The sequence below is a fragment of the Phaethon aethereus genome, assembly GCF_964289735.1.
Source record: "Phaethon aethereus genome assembly, chromosome: 9".
NCBI classification, from domain to species: domain Eukaryota; kingdom Metazoa; phylum Chordata; class Aves; order Phaethontiformes; family Phaethontidae; genus Phaethon; species Phaethon aethereus.
The window spans coordinates 4,906,431-4,919,723 of record NC_138585.1 but is presented as its reverse complement, the minus strand read 5'-3'; the positions used below and the strand labels follow the sequence as shown (position 1 = coordinate 4,919,723).

Here is a 13,293-nt window from a genome sequence, read left to right as displayed (position 1 = left end):
TTTCTATCTGTTATTATGTTTAAATCACAACCCTTCATGGATAAAAGCCCATAGGTGTTCTGAATATAATAGAAATAATGAAGGCAAGTAGATATATGTCTCCCATATTTACCTGGTGGTTAAAAGTCAATTGAATCTAGTTTTCAAAGGATTGAAAATTGTACCAGCTGGAAATAACTGCATCAGATGAACAGGGCAGGGAGTGTGTTGAATAGGCAGGTGGTGGCTTGCTGTGTTTTCCTCTGGAGGGAGAGGAGCATGACAGCAGTCTCTATCCACATGAATCTTTCTCATTTTAATATCTGAAGGCAGTTAGGCACTAGACAGGAATCCAAAGGCACAGGTCCTCTCACTTAGCTGTGGGTCCTGCCCTCGGGTCTGGCATCCCTCGCAGGCTGTACTGCCTTCTGGAGCCATCGTCATTGCTGGCTGCAGAGGGAGCCGGGGCTGACGCTGCGCTCTGTTTCGCTGCCTCAGTTTGGCTGGATTACCCTAGCTGCCTTTTTTTTAATTTTTTTTTTTTTTTCTGAGTCTGCAAAATGGCCATTTGGCTGCTGGGCTGGTAGCGATGGATGCAGGCAGTCTGGCTGGCTTCGGGCTTAACACCAGGTCCGGCTTGCTGGAGCGCGATGACTTGGCATCATCCTCCATCCTCTCTGTCCCTCGCCCTGTGCCGAGGTGAAAGCAAGAGGGTCACCAAACGGCGGGGTCACCTGTGCCCTACCCCTGCCACCGGACCCCAGCACAGCCAGCACGTTGTGCCTGCGCCCGCTCGCTTTCTGATCCCTCACAGGGGTTCAGAAACATGCTTGATGTTTCGTTTCGTATCTTGAATGATGGCCTAGCCGAGGCTTAAAACTCGCCGTGCTCAAGGACTCGTGGCTGTGGAAGGAAGATGCAAAATAATGACTGAAGTGATTATACAATTCATTAGACTTCGAAAGAATCATATTTCTGTCAGCCCTGCAGCTGTTTCTTTGAAAGTTTTATTCTGAAAGATTGGAAGGCTTGGTTCATTTAACACACGTCAAGGTGCTAATTACATCAGGGCTGGCATAAACATGCACAAGGCAGCTGCTGACCAGGTGGTGGAGAGAGCGGGGTCTGCTCCCTGCGCCTGTGGAGGCCTGGCAGCACCTGCAGCTCCCGCGCCTTTCACCAGGGAAATTGGGTGCTGATGGCCCAGTGCACGGGGCAGCCGTGGCCCTGATTTCCGGCTTGCACACGTGGAGGTGCAAATAACAGCACAGCCCTGGGGTTTTTGGTCACAGTATTTCAGGGTCCTTCATGGGGAGACTGTAAAAATGAAATGTTTCCCAATGTGAAGTTGCCGTGTTGCGTTTAGCCGTGGTCATGGAGCTGGTGAAACGCAAACCTGTCCTCCCAGTGCCGGTCTTGTTATAAAAGAGAGAGCAAGGTTGGCTTTCTGAGTCTGTTCCTGGGCTGTCAATCGTCCTGCGGGCAGCTCAGCAGTACTCCTCACCGCCGGCCCAGCAGGATCTGCTCCCCTGCTTGGCCTTTTTTTGTAGCTGCTGTTTTTCACACTGGCAACTTTATCCCAACTGTACAGTTCCAACTGAGGGATTTGGGGTAATTGGAGTGGCTCTGAACACCCACCTGCATTTCCCAGTGCACATGCCCTGATCTGTGACTTGAAGAGCTGACCCATTTTCCCTTAAACACTATCCCAGAATGGGTTTTGCTCAGCCGGCGGAAAAAGCTTCCCTTACTTCTATCGCCTGCCTTTAAAATGTGCATGAGGAGGTAAGCAAGGGTGCTCTGAATGCCTCGGCTGTAGCCACCTGTGTAGCTGTGTTCAGCCCCCAGACCTGTGGAGGTCTGTAGCTATAGGTGCTTTCTGCCTCTAGCTGCCCAGCATACGTGCCTGCCTCTAGAAGGCTGCCCGCTATCTGCTGGCTTCAAAGCATCCCTTGGTTTGGAAACCTAAGTTGCCTGATATCGCTGGGTTTAACTGGTGCTTCTGGAGGTTCTAAAGGCCATTCGGTCAGTAAGTCCTTCTACTTGGAAAAATATACCTGGGAGTTAGTGCCGGCACATTTTGACATGTATCTGACATGTCTGGAGGTATTTCGTGTTCACTGCAACCATCCCTGCGTCACACCAAAACCACAGCCAGGTGCTGCAGGCCCCCGTGCCCACCTTGGGTCTGCAGTGCTCCTCAGAGGCTGCGGCCAGGAAGGGACCGGGAGGGCAGCCGTGCGGCAGGAACATGGTCCAGCTCAGTGAACACCAACAGCACGCTGCAGAGAGCTCCCTGCGGGCCAACCGCATACTCCCTTCGGCAAAATTTTTAGAGGGGACAAAGTCCACAGAACGACACCTCCACTGACAGCATTAGGGACAAGCTCTGTCTTCTCCCTTGATCAGCCGACCCACCTATGTCCCCATGACAGCACTGCCAGCAGCCCTTATTTTTCACTCAGACCTCTTTGTCCGTCCCCAAATCTCTCCCCTCTACCTAACCCTCGTTCCCCTGGGAAGCAAGGCACAGATGGCTCACAGCAGCCTGGGGGTGAATGTGCGAGGGGAGAGGGGGTAGGAAGAATACCAGCAAGGGCTCAGCTTATTTTATTGGTGTTAAATGCCTTTCAGATGTACTTAAAGGCCCCTGAAGGCCGAGGAGTCCCATCACATTGCAGCTAGGCTGCAGGTTCCCATTTGCTTTTAAGCTAGGCTTCAAAAGGAGAAAGGATTTGGGCTTGGGGTGGGGGGGTTTTCTTTTTTCTTTTTGTTGTTTGAAGGCAGCACTTCAAAAGCAGCATCTGCAGCTTGGCTGCAGGTTCTGGGTGCCAGAGGAGCTGGCCCCCTCCTGATGGGCGCAGGAGGAGTGGGGCTGGGCTCGCCCCTCGCAGCCAGCCGGAGCCAGGCGTGCAGTGCCCGAGAGCTGGCTTGGTACTGCCACTGTTAAAATGATTTTCCAGATGCCTGTGGCTTCCTAAAGCTCAACCTTTCTCCACCGCTCAGGAAGCTGGGAGGGGAAGGGAGGGTCATCGCTCAATCAAGAAGACCCTGTAACTGCTAGATGTGACTTACGGAGCTTGTCCCGGCCCTAGTGCCTCTTTGGTTGCTGTTCCCCAGGGCCTTGCTCTCTGCATCCCACACTTTGTTCTTTGGTCTTTCCAACACCTTTTCAGGAAATAATTGGCTTGGATAAAGAAAAGCTTTTTGGAGTGAGGAGGGTGTAGCAGCTTTAAGCGAAAAGAGACAGAGCACATGCGGAAACTCAGTGACATACGAGACTCATATCATCACTTCTATGGTCTTCTCTGTGCCCTGATGCTACTCAGGGTATTTTGGAGGCTCTTGAATATTTTCCAAGCAGTAGGCATTAGGGTAACGGCAGAAAACATACCTCCTCTTTGCACCTCTCTGTTCTTCTGTGTGACCTGTCAAATGAGGTCCCAGTTCAGAAGGGTAAAAAACCTCCCAGTGCTGTAGATTCAGAGAGGTCCAGGGTCAGGCCAGGAGGAATTGCACCCCTCTTTTGCATCCCTTGTGAATCACACCAAACCTTCCGCTGAAAAAAGGTCTACAAATCAGTGGGGTGTGTTTGGAAAATCAACATATAACCCAGGTAGGTGCTTTAGTGGGAGAAGGAACATAGATAATGGTGGGGCTGAGAGAGAAGTGCCGTGGGGCTAAGACGTGCTTTTGTTATCTGTGAGTGTGTGTATCTCTGCAGAGATGAGTAACTTGGGCTGAACGTGCAAATCACGAGTTTGATTTGTTCTTTAAAGGCACAGAGGAAGGTTGAGAAGGCTTTTTCCTTTGTTCTGGAAAAATCTAGCCCATTTTGACCAGAGTGCTACCCTGCTGCTGGATGTCCTACAGAGCCTAAAGCCCTGGCTGTCTCAAGAGGTGTCTGCACCCAGGTGCCTTCAGTCCCTCGAGTGTCAATGGAGGGGTGTCTCACCTGTTGGAGCTGAGTGCTTTCCCCTTCTACAGGTAGTTTCACCTCTCCCGGGTCTTCACTTCAGAAAGTTTATAACTGTTTTGAACTTAATTTTAGGTAATATGAAGGATAACTTAGATCTCCTCAAATGTGTCTCAATGCAGGGAGACAGAGTAGGTCACTGCTTGTTATCCCTGAGCCTACTGTGTTTCTGTGATTCTCTGCTTAGAAAGCATATTAATAAAAATACATGGCAGGAGCTTTTTTATTTTGTTAGAAGCCTTTCAAATGAATGTTTTCTAAATTGGCTGGGGGTGGCAAGGAACCCAGCTAGCGACTAATCCCCCAGCCCATCCTCTCAGCAAATTACTTGCGAAAGGCATTAATTTTACCGTAATTGATTTAAGAATTTCTCAGGAGGAGGAAAAATGAGGGAAACAAATGCCATTCCAAATGCTGAGAATTATGTGTTCTCAATTTTATGTCGTATTGTCTCCACACGTGCCCATTCTCTGCTGGCTGCTGTGCAAACGCCGCTGCTGAATAGTTGCATGGTGAGCCCCAGCTCCGTGGTCCCGCTGGGCGGCTGTGCCATGAGCCGTGCAAACCCGCAAGCGCCAGCTCTGTCCGAGACGTGACACGAGAGTCTGCAAAGATCTTTTGCTCTGCAAAGCGCTTGCTTCCAGCAATTCACATCGGGTCGGGTGGCTCCGTCAGCAAAGCACGGGCACACCAGGCTTTGGAAAGTGGCCATGGAAAAGCCCAGAGCTCGGCTCTTGCTACAAGCCGTGGTCACGGGATAATACCTGATGGCAACCTCCTTGAAATGTCAGCGCTTATGGTGCGGTGGGGCTTTTTACGAGGCAGCCACCTGTTCTCATTGCATTACCTCATTGCTACTCGAATCAACTGCTGTATCCCCAGCTGTAAAGTAGCTTTAATTAAAATGGTTTATTGCTCAAAACTGACTTGTCCCCTATCTGGGGTACGTCTTAGAAATTAATATTTTTTTCATTAGCACTTCATCACTGGGCTTACACTTTAAGGGCCTGTACCCACTGATGTCACTGGGATCAGAATAGAGTATCTGGATTTTAGCTTTGTATAGCGTATTTATTTACACCTCTGATAACTGAATGAGGAGTGCCCTGGCTCCAAACCGAATCTCTCAGTAATCGGGGGCGGCGGGCGGTTCAGATCCTTGAGAAATGGCTTCTCCAACATATTGGGCATGTTCTTTTGACTTCCTAATGCAGTTTCTAGGTCACTGAGCTAAGAAAGGACTATAGGTGCTGCTAAAGTTAAAGGAGAACCAGCCACAAGCTGGGCCAGGTTGATGGTACTTAGAGAACTCAATTGCCGTCACGTACTGCCTTCATGCTGTGCCAGGTCATTTAAAGACGAAGTGATGATGTTAGCTTTCACTCCATCTGCAGGAGTTTGCATGCTCCTGCTTTCAGGCCACCTGTGATGAATAGAGGACGTTGCTTATTGATCTGTCACTTACTGCACATCTGCGCTGGAAAACCAGAGGGGCTTTCCATCGGGTCTTAGCTGTTGGGCAGGGGCTAGGTCATAATGTTTCAGGGCTTTGTAAAGGTTGAGGGGTGGAAGCAGAACAAGGAGGTAAAGATGTCTCAATGTGCAGGTGGAGGTCGGTCTTGATTTTACCACCCTGGTGAAACCAATTCGTTCTCCCCGTGGGGGTGTTTATCTGGAATCAGCTGCCATGGAGGGCACATGGTCCCACGGCTCCAGCCTGAGGAGCAATTCTCCCCAGTGCTACCACTGGAGCTGGCTGCACCGAGAGCTGGGCAGGCAGGAGAGCTGCAGCACTGTCCTGGCGGTGTTGCTGTATCCATACAGGGGGATCTCAGACCCTCCTAACTGGGGCTGAAAATCCCCTGTGTGGATACAGTATACCTGAAAAAAAACCTGGAAGCTTGCTTCAGCAGATTAATCCACAAGGATTAAGAGATGTTTGAAGGGCTCCATTCCTTAACATGCTGCAAGTCCCCTGAAGGCATGGTGCAGGATCAGGGCCAGGAGGGGCTCTGGGAGCCCCAAGCCCTCACTCTGCCCTGTGTGGAGCAGAAGTCTGTGGGCTGGGTGGAACAACGAGGAGCTGCGCTCTGGCCAAGCAAAACATGCGGAAGATACTCTCTGAAATTCCTCTTCCTGTCCTCTCATCCCTCTGTTCTCAGCTCACCTCTGCAGCCTGCCTGTGAAAAAGGAGTGCTGCTGCCAACAGGAGAGGTTTGAGTTGTTCTTTGGGGAAAGGGAGTGGAGCCTGGCCTCTTCCACCTGCAAAAATTCTTACCCTTTCTGCCAAGAGATTAAGTTGAACACTTGGCACCCGCCAGATTCAGCGGAGCAACAGCTGGTGGTGGATGTGGCACCTGCTCGTCTTCAGAGGAGAGGCTCTGGGACAGGGGAGCAGGGGTGAGGGGTGCTGCAGGGCCCCCGCGCCTGGGGCAGCGTGGCACTCCGCTGTCCTCCAGGAGACAAAGCCACCTTGCGAGAGTGACAGGCTGGCGCTGCACACACAGCTCTGCTCTGACATCCAGAAATGATCCTTGCTGAGGTGCGAAAGCCACTCTTTTCCCCCCAGACCCTCAGGAGCTGAGCCTGAACCTCAGGGGCCGTTGTCACCTGGTGCTCTCCCTGCACCCGCTGCCCCAAGGCAGGTGGCAACAGCCTGCATGAGCTGCGTGGGCAGGAGGTGGCTGCTCCGTGGATGCAGGCGGTGTAGCTGGGGACGGGCGGTTTTGGCGGGCTGGCAGCTGCGGGGGGGTTGGAGGGAGGTGGGTTGCAGGACGGCAGGCAGCTGCCTGCATCACGGGGAGCCTTGGCAGCTGCCCGCGGCCACCGGTTGTACCAGAAGGCAGATGGAGTAGGTGGGCACCGGTGAGCAGGGCCCCGCCACCGCTCCTCTTCGGCAGCTCTGCGTGGTGCCAGGACACGGGTGGCCCTGCACAATTACTCTCCAGTGGGTGAGGAAATGCTGTGCTCAGGGAGTGAAGGTCCTTTCTGTTTTTCGGGAGAAGACAACGCGCAAAAATAAATGCAGAGACCAGGATGAATTCTGCCGGCAGAAATACTTGTGAAATGCCCACTGGGCCCATCGCAAGCTTCGTTTGAGTACGGGTTCTCTGTATTCACGCAGGTTGCTCCAGTACAGTTGCTGGGTTTACACCATGCTTTTAAAGTTAGGCCTTTTGGAAATGCTTTTCCGAGCCACGGTCTGTCACTTGCCTCTCTCCGTGTCCCCCAGGGGCTCTGGCAGGGCACCAAATAGCTTTGTTCTCTAGCTGCTGGTGGCTTTCCTCTGTTGCTGGATGGCTGGCCTGCACTGCCCCGGGGGTGTTCTGCGCAGGCAGCGGGCGACACTGCGCTCCCGCTTTCCAGCCAAAGCGGTTCAGCTCCCTCCACTCCAAAGGGCTGCACGGGGCAACCCCGGATATATGGGGGTGCAGGCAAACCGTCCGGCTGCTCCCTGGTTCTCATCAGTACTGTGGGAAGTCCCACGTTTCAGGGCCCAGCTATGTGACTCATTTGTGCTGCAGCCCCCAGGGTGTTTGCAGCGTGGTTTGTGCTGCGCGGGGTTACCGTGCTCCGGGTCCACAGCTGGACAAGCTGGGATGAGCAGTGACAGGGCGTGCCGGTAAAACACGGTGACAAGGTTGTGTTCGGGACCTGATTGCCTGCACAGGTTGCGTGCTCTGGTTGGAGCTTCACGGTACGATCCGTGTTCATGAATGCTCTGTCTGGGGAAGGAGGGGTCGCAGCTCCTTTCCTAGGTGCAGCTCCTGGTTTCTGTGTAAATGCTCTGATGGTTTCTGTGTAAATGCTCTGGTTTCAGAAGGTCTTCAGCGACAGCCTGTGTTAGTGTTCAACATGTTCTTATCTGTTGTCTTTTCAGTTACCATTCAGTCATGGTTATTGAAACTCTGGTATGAAAAATAAACTATTCTTTTGTTTGCCTGTCCCTCCGCTCTGTTGCGTCCCCTCTCAGATCACTGAAACAGGACGTGGTGGTGCCTTCACCGGCTTCTCCCAGGAGGGATGAAGCGTGTGGCATCCGTGCGGTGCGGCGGGACAAAGCCTCCATCTCCTGGCGGCAGAACCACATGGCAGCCGGGCTCTGGTTTCTGTCTGCAGGAGTTGTCCCAGAAAGGAGGCAGAAAGCTCGCCAAGGAAGCAGAGCGAAGCCTTGGCTTGCGTGGTGTCTCCTTGCAAGGCTCAGCCCCTCCGGCCACAGTGGAGCACAGCACTTATTTATCCCCAGGCAACTCAGGGCTTGTTCTGGTGGCTGAGGCTGGAAGGTGGTCTCTGTTTGGGTTCTCTCTCTGAGACAGAGAGATTTTTGTCGTGGTCCTGAAGAAGGTCCTCATGAGGTTATTTTAATGCATTTCTGCCTGATGAAGTCCCAGCACCATCCAACATCTCTTTTCCAAGGCTGACTAGAAGGGAGGTGCTGCTGTGCAGACAGTTTAAGGAGGGGGGAAGCTTAGGGGTTTTTCTCTCTTAGCCTCTAATAGTGGGCTCAGCATGTTCCTGCTCTCCTAAGGGCACCTCAGAACTGAATCTTTCTGGAGTTCCCCAGAAGAAATTTAAAAGACCACGTTCCAATTATTTTCACAAGTAATAAAGAGCTCAAGGGCAGTTCTCAGCATTGCAGCTGAGCTCGAGGCTCGGGGATTTTTCCATGTTGAGATTCGCCCCTTCCATCACTTTTCCGCCTTTGGGCTCCTCGTGAGTGCCGAGTACCTGGTACCAAGGGAGACTTGCGCGCAGACACTTACATTTATGTTTGTAAATCGTTTTAAAAGAATGGCAAGGGAATTGCAAATGGATCTGAGAAAAGATAGAAAAAAACCACAAAGGAGAAAACACTTTAGCGGTAAGACAGGGGAACGCTGAGCTCTGCCAGCATCTCTGCTGGGTCTGCCAAGTTGTTACTCATCCCTCAGCTTACACAGGCAGCCCCATGCCTGTGGCAGTTGGAGAGGGACGATTGTCCCATGGCTGACGGTCGGGGGGGACCGACGTGCTGCAGAGGCTGCCACCGCGCTCTCCGGGCTCTGCACCCGTGCTGGCACTGTGCTTGTGGGACCAGGGTGGTTTAATTAAAGGTGGCAAAGCCACTTCCAGAGTTGCCACTGCAAAGCGTCAGCTGCACGTGCGGTGCCTGCAGGCCGTTGGCACGGCGTGTGTTGTCCCGCTTTGCCGGCTGCCTGTGGCTTCTGAAGTGCTTTCGGAGAGCAATCACTTCCCCGAATTGAGTGCTCTCAATTGCCTGTGTTTTTGGAATTGTTCGAGTCTTCCCCCAGCACCGTCCTCCTTTCCAAAGATGCCAGCTGAGAACTTTCCATGTCCAGGCCCCCACTGTGTGTCCCCCCAGGAAGCCAGAGATGCAGTTTGTGGCAGGACGGCTGTGTCTGCCGGGCGGTGACAGCTAACCTCTCCTGCAGAAGGGGCACAGTGGCGGCACTGGTGGCAGAGGCTCCAGGGGCACACGCGTGACACGTGTTGGCATCACACGGTGACAGCCTGTGGACTGCCCCGGCTGTCCTTGCGGCCACCCCCTGTAGATCCTGCCCAGGCAGACCTGGCTGGAAGAGGAGTGGTGCTGACATACAGGTTTTCCCCAGGCCCCCGGCTTCAGACACAGCCCAAGGAAATAGTAGCTGCCTCGGAGGTCCTGTCCCCACAGCAGGGGTGGCACCCGAGGGAGGGTGGGGGGAAGGAGAGGCAGTGAAATGGGAAGCGGCTTTCCCGGGGCCACGCTCCTGGGGAGCTGTGCTGCCTTTCAGATCACGCCGAGCTCCTTCACCCCAGGGAGCGGGGACAGTTTGCCCACAGGGCCAGGCCCCCCTCATCTGCCAGCGTGCCTGACTCTGATCTGTCTCCCCCAGGTGTCTCTCAGCCACGAGTGCACTCGCGCCATCATGAAGCTGATGTACTGCCCGCACTGCCGGGGCATGTCCAGCGTGAAGCCGTGCAACAACTACTGCTTGAACGTCGTGAAGGGCTGCCTGGCCAACCAAGCGGACCTGAACACTGAGTGGAAGTACTTGATGGGTAAGATGGGCTTACTCTGCTGCAGCACAGCTGCCTCTCACAGCACCTTTTGAACTCTCTGAGGCAGTGTTTGGAAAGTAAAGAAAGGAACAGTTGGAGGCTTTTTTACACTACAGTTTCTCTGTCCATGATTTGATGCCTAGAAGCTGTTGCAGAACATTTGGCTGGGCTTTAATACCATTAGAAAGGACACTGCTGGCTGGCTAACAAGGGCTTCGAGAGTTTTCATCTTGCCTGTGCTCATTTGGGATTGCCCACACTTTGCATTCAAGTAATTCTTCCTTCCCTCCCAAATGTTGAAGCTCGGGGACAGTTCCTGCCACCTGTACACTGTCAGAGCTGCCGCCTCATCCACACGGGAGCACTTGTGAGAGCACAGGAGAAGCACTTGCTGCCCTCCTTGGGAGGTAGTCTAGAAACGTGAGGCCATAAACTGTTTCCGTGGATGGAGAGCAAAGGGATCAGAGTCATATACTTCTAAATGGAAAGAGGTGTCTTAAAAAAATACAGGCGGAGGGAGAAGTCACGGGCATTGCCAGGAATGGGAAGATTAGACTTGTATTTTAAATAAGAAAAGAGCTCGTTTACTTTTTGTTTTATTATTCAGCTAAGATGATGGGTCCTTTAAAGTGGGTTGTATATGTATAGAGATGTCCATTTTATTGAGTTTAAAGCCAGAAATATCACTGATGGTGTGGTCTGATCTCCTGTGCAAATCAGGCTGGTGAGCTTCAACCAGGCATTTCTGCAGGAGATTCTGCATTGCCTGATCAGTCCTGAGTATCTCTTTTTAAGACGACCTTGTGTCACTCAGCTGCTTTTCCAGAGCCTGTGGCTCCTGGTTTAAATGTGAACTACTGAGAGTGGCTTGTGCAGCTGATGGATGTGGTTTAAGGCTGGTGAGGGTCTGTGTTTAGAAAAATGTGTGTTTGTGTTACGGCAGTTGTGTTGTAGTCGCAGTCCATCAGGGGATGTTGTTTGCTCTCATGGTAAACATCATCCAGCAAGCTCCTCTTTCTCTCCCAGGTTGTACATGTAGACCTGGAGCGATCTGAGACCTGGGGGAGTCTTGGTGTTTGTCTGGGCTCATAGAAGGCAGGCACCAGGGGAGATGAGCTTCAGGCTTGGCCTTTTTGCTTGCCCGGGCACCTGCTGCCTGGCCAGAAAGGCTACCAGCTCACTGGCCAGCCGCAGCCCAACAGGCTGGCTCAGGGTTGATGTGTGGTGGTGTTAACAATAAAAATCCCGCTGAAGTTCAAGGAGTGTCATCTGCCTCTCAAGGGACACTGCAAAATAAATGTCGAACTGCTGCGCACAGAGGTCAGGGTACTTGCTCGGTGAGGTGTGTTGGCCAGCTGCCCACCTCGCGCTGGGGGCTAACGAACCAACTGGCATCTTACTGAAGCTAATTGGAAGCGCTCCTCGTGAGAGCGGCTTGGGAGGCTGCTGTAAAAGAGGGGGAGGAATATTCCCTTCCCCTAGGCTTTGCACCAGGACTTTGATGGCGCTTTGGCCTCTCTGACTAGAGCAAGCCGACTGTTACCTGTCACTGCTCTCCTGGCAGGATGACTGCCCATCTCCTGAAAGGTCAACATACAGCTCTCCTTGATTGACAGGGAGGCAATTCCAAGTGCATTTGGCACTTATTCTGGCTTCCTTTTCCCCAAGAGACACCGTTCTTGTCAAGGGGTGATGACTACGAGGAAATTGGAGCTTCTTTCAAATTGCAGTTGTACATTTTAGTGTCAGAAGTCACAATTTGATCAAGGGCTGGAGCAAGACGTGGAGCCAAAGGTTCACTGGCCTTGTCCATTCTTCACCCTTCTCCAGGCCCTTCTGTGTAGCTGGAGAGGATTTTGTTACGCTAGACACAGAGTTACTCTTTCAATTTGACAAATTAGGGCAGGTCAAATTAAGGGAGATTTTATAGGAAGTGGTACAAACATAATTTACCACTAATTTGGGGGTGCAGCCTTTGATTTAATGTCTGTATCTCAACATTAGTGCCTTTGCAAGCTAAAATTGCCTGGAAAATAGAGTCTTGAACATGACACCGCAACCCCTGAGTGGCAGCAAAGTTAAACTGCAAGCTCTTTAATGTTGCAGGAGATGTAGTTTCCCAGAACACCAAAAAACATTACCCCCCTGTACAGCATGTTTAGCTTTAGAAATCAGTGCTGCCATAGGACTGTGTTGCAGGAAAAGAGAGCACATTAACTCGGAAACTGTAGCCCTTGTTTCCATTCTTGCTCAAGCTAGCCAGCAAAACCTTTTTTCTTTTTTTTAAGTGCGGAAAGTAAGTACATAATGTTTCCAAGCTGCGACTTCACATGTTGTTAAATCCTGTATTGTAAACCTGAGCAAAGAGTATTTTGTGATCCACGCTCCAGACTGGCTGAGGTTTGAGCCCTCCCAGTTGTTTTTCTGGTTTTTTTCCTGATTGACTGTTGCCCTTGCTCCCCACCAGCTGGACCTGCTTTTGGACTGTGAGCCCTGTGGGCATGATCTGGTATCTTCTGTGGGTCCCTCATCCAGTCTTCGCCCGGCTTGGTCATTCTCTGAGAGCTGACAGGGTCTGTACGTGAACAGAGAGAACATACTTGTGAGGGTTGAGCGTGCTGTTAAATTGACAACAGTGGGCTTAGGATCAGGCCTTGTTTATTAACATAATACCTCCTCTGTGGACCTAGTGTTCCTGCACAAGCCTCACCTAGACCTTGTGGAAGTCATCTGGGGTCTTTCTGCTGAGTCCTGCTGGCTTGCCCAGGCAAGAGACAACAGTTTCCTAGCAGGTTTGAAATGGCAGTGGTCCGTGGCTGTGCCCCAGCTAGCTGGAATCCTGCTTGCAGGAAATTTGCTGTGCGGCTCAAAGGTAAGCGTCAGTCCTTTAAAGCAGTATCATGGGTGGCACAGATGCACTGTGGGTTGAAGGACATGTTTTACTGATACTCTGTTGAACTGCTGGGTATAATTCACCTGGTGGCTTCATTGCTCATGAATAATGTCAGCAGTACAAACTCATGCTGAATAAGCTTTTCTGCAACATCACACCATCTGCTGCGACGGTCTCCTGCCAGGCTGATGGTTGAACTATCAGGATTTAGGACAGAAGAATTAATCACTCCTAATGAATCACTCCAATTACAAATGGTACAGTTCGCCAACCTAGACCCCGGGATCTGACCCTCTTTGTCTAGAGAAGAACCAAGACGAAGCCATCGTGGTTGTTTTCTTGTGTGTGGCGAGGCCACAGAAACATGAAGCACTTTCTGTCCCAGCTGAGTGCAGGCCACCCC

At 51.9% G+C, this 13,293-nt stretch overlaps 1 protein-coding gene across 1 annotated transcript in view; it reads left to right on the top strand.

Annotated features, from left to right (window-relative positions):
- Window positions 1–13,293, top strand: part of GPC1 (glypican 1) — a gene marked incomplete at its 5' end in the record, with an annotated part of 215,288 nt that overhangs the window by 192,648 nt on the left and 9,347 nt on the right. Inside the window, one exon of the mRNA XM_082003358.1 lies at window positions 9,832–9,997. Coding sequence (XP_081859484.1) covers window positions 9,832–9,997 — 166 coding nt within the window. The remainder of the gene's footprint in view (window positions 1–9,831; window positions 9,998–13,293) is intronic.